The sequence below is a fragment of the Staurois parvus genome, unplaced genomic scaffold (assembly GCF_062004578.1).
Source record: "Staurois parvus isolate SC_StPar_1 unplaced genomic scaffold, SC_StPar_1.0 ptg001110l, whole genome shotgun sequence".
Lineage (NCBI taxonomy): Eukaryota > Metazoa > Chordata > Amphibia > Anura > Ranidae > Staurois > Staurois parvus.
This window is the reverse complement of record NW_028318906.1, coordinates 387,524-396,874: the sequence shown is the minus strand read 5'-3', so window position 1 is coordinate 396,874 and position 9,351 is coordinate 387,524. Positions and strand designations below refer to the sequence as shown.

The window sequence follows — 9,351 nt, the reverse complement described above, 5'->3', positions numbered from 1 at the left end:
TCAGACATCCTCTTCCTCAAAGTCCATCAAGTTATAGTCCCTGAGCAGACTGAGGATCAGTCTGCGGCAGTCCTCGATGGACATCCTCTCCGGCTGGTGGATGAGGCGCTTCCTGGTGCACCATAAAGTGTCCTTAAAACAACACAGCACCCGCCAGGTGCTGTCAATGTTCTCCAGGGTAAAAGTTCCACAAAAGAGTCCGTTCAACACCCCAAAGAGTGTGATGGCTGTCTGTGGCACAAAGTCCTTGAGTTCAGGTTCCAGGGCCCTCAACAGGTGCTGAGCAAAAGAGCACTCCCAGAAAATGTGCTGAGCTGTTTCCTCCTGGATGATGCAGAAGGGGCAGTGTCTGTATCTGCTCAGGTTCCTGGCATGCATAAATGTCCTGAGAGGCAACCCCCCTTGGATTGCCATCCATGCCAGGTCCTTGTGCCTGTTGGTGAGGCTCTTTGAAGAAACATTCCTCCAGACCACCTTGCAGGTATCTGAAGGCAGGCCTGTAACTGACTCCAAAATGTCACTTGCTCTGATGAGCTTGTAAATGATCTTTGGTTTCCACAAGTCAGGCTTTACTCCCTGTAGCCCCTGCTCCTTTATAAACTTGAAGGTATCCAGGTAGTACCAAGGAGTGTCCCAGTTGTAGGGGATGGAACTGTCCCAATTGTCCCATCCGAGGGACTGCCTAAGAGGCAAAAGGAAGAAGCGTGAAATTACTTTAACACCAGAATCCATATTCCTTTTCGTTAAAGTCCTGCGGATGCAGTTGCAGGCAAAGAACACCCTCAGTTGGGTGGCGATGTCGGGCACGCCCTTACCGCCCTTGAGGGGTTCCTTGAACATGACTGCCCGCTTCACTCTGTTCATCTTGGAGCCCCAGATGAAGTGAAACATCGCCCTGGTGATGGCCTTGCAGGTGTTGGCACGTGGGGGCCAGGCCTGGGCGAGGTACTGCAACACAGGGAGAATCTCGCTGAGGAGTACCAGTGTCTTCCCTTCGATGGTAAGTTCTCTGAGGCTCCAAAGTCCAAACTTTTGCTTCATCTTTGACAGTCTCTCCTCCCAAGACTTCAGGGCTGCGCCCTCCGCGCCAAACCAAACTCCCAGAATTTTGATGAAGTCCGTCTTGATGCCAAAGGGCATGGATGCAGAAGAAGGCAGGAACCACTTTCCGAAGAGCATGACCTCCGACTTCCCGCAGTTGACTTTTGCCCCCGAAGCTTGGCCGAAGTCCTCGCAGGTCTGGACGAGCAGGTCGATGGAGCGCTGGTTGGCACAGAACACCGTCATGTTGTCCATGTAGATCGAGCACTTCACTTCCCTTCTGTGTGGTCCTGGCGCGGTGATTCCCTCTATCTCTGGATTCTGCCTGATGCATTCTGCGAAGAGCTCTATACAGCAAACAAAAAGCAGAGGTGAGAGAGGGTAGCCTTGTCTGACCCTGGAGAGGACCAGAAGGGGTCAGTTTTTCAGCCATTCACCAGCACCGTACTATAAATGTCATTATACATAAGGTCGACATACAAACAAAACATTTCCCCCAGACCAAACCTGCGCAGGGCTCTGCACATAAACCCATGGGAGACATGGTCAAAGGCCTTTTCCTGATCAAGGCTGACCAGGGCCGTGTGCACACGGCAGTCCTTGATGTATTGGACAGTGTCCCGGATGAGCGCTAGGCTGTCCGCAATCCTGCGGCCAGGAATGCTGCAAGTCTGATCTGGGTGGATGATCTGTCCTATGACGGCCTTCAGCCTGTTGGCCAGAACTTTGGCCAGGATTTTGTAGTCCACGTTCAGGAGAGAGATGGGATGCCAGTTTTTTTAAATCACATCTCTCCCCCTTATGCTTGTACAGGATAGTGATCATCCCCTCCCTCAACGAAGGAGGCATCCTGCCCTCCACCACCATCTCCTCGTACAGCTCGAGCAGGTCCGGGCCCACGAGGTCCCACAGCGCTACATAGAGCTCTGCTGGGAGACCGTCGCAGCCCGGGGTCCTGCCCCGCCTAAAGGATTTAGCGGCAGAGTGCAGCTCCTCCAACGTCAAGGGGGCGTTGGTGGCCGACAAACCTGCAGGATCAATGGTGTTCGTGATACCTGACAAGAATCTGTCGGCTGTTGTCATGTTCGTTTCTTTGGGGGAATAGAGGTCGGTGTAGAAGTCGCTGACCACTTCCATAACGGCTTCTTTCCCCTTCTGGAGTGTTCCAGTCTTGTCACGCAGCTCCGACAGGGGTGTGTGTCCTGAGTGGAGTTTCCTGAAAAAGAGTTACACTTCTCACCTTTCTCCAGATGCTCCACCTTGGCACGAAAGACAATGTGCCTGGATTCTTCCTTGAAGTGCTTTTTTCAAGCTCTTCCTGGTGTCCTCCAGGTCCTGCCTAACGTCCCAGCCACAGTGATGAAGGTCCTGCAGGGACTGCAGCTGACGCTGCAGTCTCCTGAGTTCCCCCCTCCTGGCACACACTTGCTGGCATCCCCTGGCCTGAAAGAAGCTGCGCAGCTTAACTTTCACAAACTCCCACCAGTCGCTTACCCTGGGGAAAAGGATCTTCTCCTCCTGCCAGGCACCATAGGTTTCCCTGAGCTCCTCCAGCAGTTCCTCATTTTCCAGCAGGGTGCAATTCAGCTTCTAGGAGCCCAGGCTGGGGGCAAAGCTCTCTCCCAGGTCACCCTGAAAGTGAATTGCCCTGTGGTCAGAGAAAAAGCAGGGGACCATGGAGAACCCACGATGCCTGACTGCCTTAGAGGTGAGCACAAAGTTGATCCTGGAAAGCACAGATCTATCGGGGCGGCTCCATGAGTAGTTCACGAAGCCGGGTCCCACGGCGTCCTGCAGAGAGGCCTCCGCAATCACCTCCCAAAGCAGCTTCGAGGTGGCATCGAGTTTACCATACATGCTGGAGCTGCGCCTGTCCTGCTCTATCGGACAGTTAAAATCGCCACCGATCACTACTGTTCTCGTTGTGACGAGTTGTGCCCGCAGGTTCTGGAAAAGCTCCAGCCATGCGTTAGGCTCATCAACGTATACGCCTCCCTGGAGAATAACTGGCTCTCCCGCCCATGAGCCGTCTATGACCAAGAGGCGGCCAAAGACGAGCTCATGGATGGAGTCAACAGAGAAACTACCTCCCCTGACAAGAACCACTACCCCTGCAGACTTGCAATCGCCACCCCCAGACCAGTAGGAGGGACCGTGGGTCCACTGGGAGGACAAATGAGTGTACCTCCTCGGAGGGGGCAGGGTGCACTCCTGAAGCATGTAGACATCACTCTGCTGCGAGGAAAGAAAGGTCAGCACTGTCTGCTTCCTAGACGCATCCTTGATGCTCCTCACATTAATGGAAAAGATAGATATCTCAGCCATCATGGGAAGGAGATGAAGGGGTTAGTTGGCAGGGGCTGTACTTGCCTCCCCTGGAGAGGGGGGGGCTTCTCTGCAGCCTGACCGGTGCCCTGGCTCAGTCTTATCTGATTGAGGACCTCATTGAGGACCTCATTGAAGTTGGTGGAGAGGTCTGGCTCCGACCGGGTCAGTGCCATCTCCTCTTCCACCTCCTCCTCCTCCAGTGTGTCGAGGTCCTCTCCCACGGGGTCAGGACCTGCAGCATCCTGGAGGACAGCAGGTCATTTGGTGGAGGAGGAGGGATCCTCCGCCGCCGGGCTGGCCTGCTCCTTCTCCCGCTTCAGATTCCCTGCCACAGAGCTGCTGGCGGGGGCGGGAGGTACAAGGGCTGGGAAATCCTTCTCCTGTGAGGACAGGTCAGGGGGGGGCGGAACCGGGCCAGGGAGGGGTTGAGCAGGGCCCGGGGGGGAGGGGCAGGAGGGCCAGGGTCCGGGCGGCCTTCGACACCAGAGGGGTAGGGAGGTTCCTCTTACTGTTATTCTTCTGGGGTTTCGGTGGTGATGGTCCAGCGGTGCCCTTGCTCAGAGCTCCCGCATACGTTCTGCTTCTCTGGGGGCAGTCCTTGTAGATGTTCTCTGACCGTCCACAAAGGTTGCAGGTTTTGGACCTCGGGCAATCCTTGGTCTCATGGCCCACAACCTGGCAGAACCTACAAGAAAGCTCGTGGCAATCCTTACCCTCGTGCCCCTGCTGTCCGCACCTGCAGCAGGTCTGGGGTTGATCCGGGTAGTGCAGGATTTCTGCGGAGGCTCCCAGGGAGAAGCACTGTTGCAGGTGTTGGAGGCCTCCAGAGGGTCGATCTCTCATCAACCTGCAAAACACAGCCCACTTACCCGTCCAGAAGCCGTTAGCATCCAGTATCCGGACTGGGTCCTTCAACACGACGCAGAACCTCTGTAGGTGGGGGGCGATATTCCTTCTGGGGACGTGAAGGTTCCTCATGGAAACCGTAATCCGCCTTTCATCCCTTTTGAATGGGAGAGTTACGTAGAAAATACTTCTCATGAAGGACTGCACCGACAGGGTCTCTGCCTTACTGAATCCTTGTTCGAGGATCATCTTCTTGCCGAAGACTTCCAGGGTCATGTCCGGGACTCTGCCTTCCACTTCCTTCAGCCGCAGCACGAATGTCTGCTTCATCCAGGGCTCCAGGGAGGGGAGTCCTTCTGCAGGGCCGGTGCCTTTGGAGGTGGAAGGGGATTCTCCTGGGGTGTTGGCAGGAGCGGTGGTCAGCGGCTTCTTGGCGGTCTGCTTCTTCCACATCTTGTCGCCGAGGAGTTTTGCTCAGGAGGGCTTCCAAAGATCTTAAAGTGGATTCCTTCTCCTTCTTCCTCGGCGTCTTCACTCTTGCTTAGCCTTTGAAAAGGCTATTTGGCGTCTACTGCCCGGAGGTAGTAATGCAGAGTGGGGAGGGGGGAAGATCACAAACTCGTTCTGTGTGGGGGGGCTAAGCCTCAAACCCAATAGCAGCAGGCAGGTGAAGCCGAATTTAATCGATGATCCTACCAGGCCGAGTAGAGGGTACCCCACACAGACCAAATGGCTGGGATAGATACAAGTGTTTCTCAATGTCCTAGCTGGAAGCAGGGACACCCCTAAAGGCAAGGTCGATTTTTTTATTTTTTATTTATTTTTTTTTCTCCCCATCAAACTGAACCACAAACACTCAGCAGTAACTGTCAAAAACTAACCGAGCTGTGTTCCTTGCATCATCTAGGCAGTAAAAAGTGTTGTACAAAAGCTAAAAAACCCCACATTTTAGGAAGGCTCCTGCCTCCCCTCCCTCTACCTCCAATACCTCCACAGTACATTCGCACTATCCTCTCCCATACGCTTTCTTTCCACCACTAACATGCAGTACAGCTTAGCGAAACACCAATCAACACAATCTCGTTCAGTCAGATCCAACTTCCTCTTTTGCAGGGCTCACCGAGCCTCCCACATCACCTCCCTAAAAATTGCAGAAAAAACATACGCCCTCCTTCGTACCACCTTACCTCCTTCCACCAATTCAAACAGTCCAGCTTCAAACGTAATGTCCTTAATACCCACCACCCTTTGCACAAAACCACCTAACCTCCTCCACACCTCCTTTGCAAAATAGCACTCCCAATAGACGTGTCTGACATTCTCAATTCCCCCACAACCTCCTCTCGGGCACCTCTCGCTCCTCACCAGATCTCTCCCCTTCACAAATTCCATCGTAGGCAAGACATTTTTTAGCGACATCCACATGACTTCTTTCTGTTTATTCATCACTCCTATGACTCCCATGTTCTTCCAACATTCTTCCATCTGTTTTGGGCCTAAGCCCCTGATATTAGATAAAAGCTCTGCCCTCCTCAACCATCTCCAAAGACTCACTTTCTTCCCTGCCTCCTGCCCCAACTCACCCAGAGAGCGGTCCCTGAAAAACTTCCCCATGCCTAGATAATATGCAGAGGACACTAGGGACATGGGCTGCGTAAGGTCCTTCTCACACCATCCCCATCTCAACAAAGGCCATCCTATGAGAAACCTCTTCAAGGCAGCTACAGCACCTCCAGTCTTAAACGCCTTCCGATGGACCAACCACCACTGTACCTCTAAAAACAGGGCAATATTGGGAAAGTCATACCCTTCCAAGGACACAGCCTTCATCACCACCTCTCTGGCAACCCTCTCCATCTTGGATGTTATTTCAGTTTTTCTGGGGATCAGAGTCACTTTCTGACACATACTTCTATTCAATGGAAAAACAACCCCGAAGTACAACAACATGGGGAGGACTACTGCTTTAACAACCAGGGTTTTTCCAGATAAGGACAGTCTCCTCGTCTTCCATAACTCCAGCTTCTTTGCCACCTTCCCTACACTTCTCTCGGCGTTCACCTGGTTCGTCAGGTTCCTCTCAAAGTGAACCCCCAAAACATTCAACTCCTCTACCTTCTCCAATCTACTCTGGGACACATCACATGATCCGCTTAGGACACAGACCCTACTCTTGCTCCAGTTGATTCTCAAGCCAGACATTCCACCAAAGATGTTAAACTGAAGCTCCGCCCTTCCCAAATCTCTGGCTGACCCACACAAAAGCGTTATGTCATCCATGTAACAAAGAGCCTTAGTGCACTCCCTTCCACAGCCCGGGACAAAAATCCCTTGGAAAATTGTCTTTCTGCAGGTGCCTCAGCAGCGGCTCCATGACACAAATAAATGCAATAGGCGACAGGGGACACCCCTGCCGTACCCCAGATTTCACCTCCACCTCCCCTGTCAATTTGCCATTGACCAGGATTCTACTCTGTATTCCCTGATACAGACCCTCCACCATATTCACAAAACCTCCAGGCAAACCCATCTGCCTTAACACAGCAAAAAGATACTTGTGGGACACCCGGTCATAAGCCTTCTCCAGGTCTATTCCTGCAACTGCTAACGGCGTATTATTACATTGGGCATAATAGACCAGATCCCTCAAGAGGATAAGGTTATCTGAAATTCTCCTGCCTGGCACTGCACATACATGCCATTTCCCAATCACTCCGGCAATGATGACACGCAACCTGTTGGCCAAAAGCTTTGCTAAGATCTTATAATCACAATTTGTCAAGAATTGGAGGCCAATCACATTGCTATTCCTCGGATCCCCTTTTTTAAATAACAGTGTTATTATGCTCTCCTTCATAGATCTAGACACCACCTTCCTCTCAAAACATACTCTCACCACTTCCCACACATATTTTCCCACCACTGGCCAGAACTTCACATAAAATTCTATTGGCAATCCATCCTCACCTGGGGTCTTATTCCTGCTCATGTTCCTCACAACACCCTCCACTTCTGTCACAGGATCCAACAAGGTCTCAGCTTCCTCCTTGCACAAATTTCCTTCCACCACGGCACAGTAGTTTTCAATCTCCTTCTCCACACCACCTCCACTCCCATCATACAACTTAGCATAAAAAGCTTTAACTGCCTCCTCCATCCTCTCCACACACACCTCTTCACCTCCTTCCAACACAGTATGAAAAGCTCTTTGGACCAAAGGTTTTTTTGAAAAAGAATCTTGAACATTGCTCATCCTCCTCCATAACCTTTATCTTGGCCCAAAACACGATCTCCCTGCCTCGCCTCTCCAGAAAAGCCTTCCTCTCCTTCCGTTCCTCCTTGATTTCTTCTTCCACCTCCACTCCCATCCTCCTACACTGCATCAAAAAGTGCAGCCTATCTATCAAACTCTGACCCTCCTCACGCCTCCTCCGTGCTTTCTCACTCCCCAACCTCTTGAAAAAGCCTCCGATCCTTTTCTTTGCCCAGTCCCACCACTCCAAAGCATCCTCAAAGAAACGCTTCCTGAAAGTAAGTCCCTCAAAGAAGGACACAAAAGCCTCATATACTCCCTCCTCCTCCAAACAAGCCCAATTCAATTTCCACAGGCCCCTTCCGAACTGCACCCCTGCTTCCAAATCAAAATTAGCAGTAACTAATTGTCTGAAAACAGGGTGGGCTCCACACGGTACCCTTCAATTTTTACAAAATGCGACACAAAAACAAAATCAATCTGGGACCTAACGGATCCCTTATCTGAAAAAAATGTAAAAGAAAGTTTCCCCCTCTGCACCTCCATCGCCACATCCTTCAAATGAAAGTCTCCCACCATCTCATTCAACACCTTAGATGACACATCTGTTCTTCCACCCTCTCCACCTGTCCCCTGTCTCTCCTCACTCCTCCTCACACAATTAAAGTCTCCAACCAACGTTGTTGGGACTCTACCAGGCAACCACAATTTCACTGTATTCAGAAAATCACACCTCTCTCTCTTGTCAGCAGGAGCATAACAATTCATCACATGGAATCTTTTCCCCAAAAATTCCAGAATTGCCACTTGCAGTCTACCTGGCACCACCACCTCATGTGACACACACTGTATAGCCGCATTCTTGATCAGGATCCCCATACCTTCACGCCGTACCCCACACATAGGAGCCCAAAAAGACGCTCCCTGTTTCCACTCCTCCTCAAGACCTCTCCCCATTCCACACTCCTGCAAGCAGATCATGTCCGCTTTCACCTTACTCAATTCATCCAGGATCACAGCCCTCCTCTCTCTAAAAACAATGCTCCTTACGTTAATGGAGCTAATGACCAGCGCCATCACAATGAAGCAATTAAGCCAACACACAGCCATCAGTCAAAATATTAAAGGTCCATCTGTGACTCATCCAAACCCAGACTCGAACCAATCCCTTGACTTTTCCAACGCCTTCTCGGCACAGGTGAGCTGGCGGACTCCACCTCGGAATCCCCATCAAAAGACACGGGTGCACTACTTCCACCACCCGCCTCCTGCACCTCCACTCACGCTCTTACATGAAGACAGAGCCTCTGCCCCAGACCCCGGCACATGTACAATCAACCGCTGCCCACATTCCAGGCTAGCTTCGCTATCCACCTCTTCAAACTCATCCTCCTCATCTCCAGAGGAAAGGCCACTCATCAAAGCCTCCAGCATACCAGGACTGGAAGCACTGGTTAACATAAAATCGTTCTCCCGCTTCAAATCCTCCTCTCCCGGCAGAGACAGTAGCAGACGCCGCTCTTCCTCATCTCCTTCATAGTCTCTGGACAAAACCCCTTCCACTACAGTGCTGGCTTCACCCGTCTCAGGCACAGCGTTCCCACGCAGCACTGTACACCCAGCAGTCACACTGGCACCTCCTGCTCTGTTCACTTCCACCGTGCCCTCGGCGGGCGCAGCGTCATTTGCCTGAATGCCTGGGGGGAGGACGGGCAGATCCCTACCAATGGGTCCCGCACCATCCTTCTCCTCCCATGCCTTCCTTCTAGGCCTCTGCTGCCCTTTAGCTCCCACCTTCTCCTGTTGCTCGGTGATCTTCCTCTCCACCGCCGCCCATCTCTTTGCCGCAAAGTACTCCTCACATTGCTTAGCCAGGTGGCCCA

General features: G+C 52.1%; 1 protein-coding gene across 1 annotated transcript; it reads right to left on the bottom strand.

The window, feature by feature from the left end:
- LOC149440194 (uncharacterized) lies at positions 1-1,179 on the bottom strand. Its single transcript, XM_089658891.1, has one exon. The coding sequence runs from the start codon at positions 1,177-1,179 to the stop codon at positions 1-3; it is 1,179 nt and encodes a 392-aa protein (XP_089515017.1).
- Positions 1,180-9,351: the final 8,172 nt, after the last annotated feature.

Bases quoted from the DNA above. Each gene is read 5' to 3' on its own strand.
- LOC149440194 (XM_089658891.1), bottom strand. From the start codon at position 1,179: ATGCTCTTCGGAAAGTGGTTCCTGCCTTCTTCTGCATCCATGCCCTTT.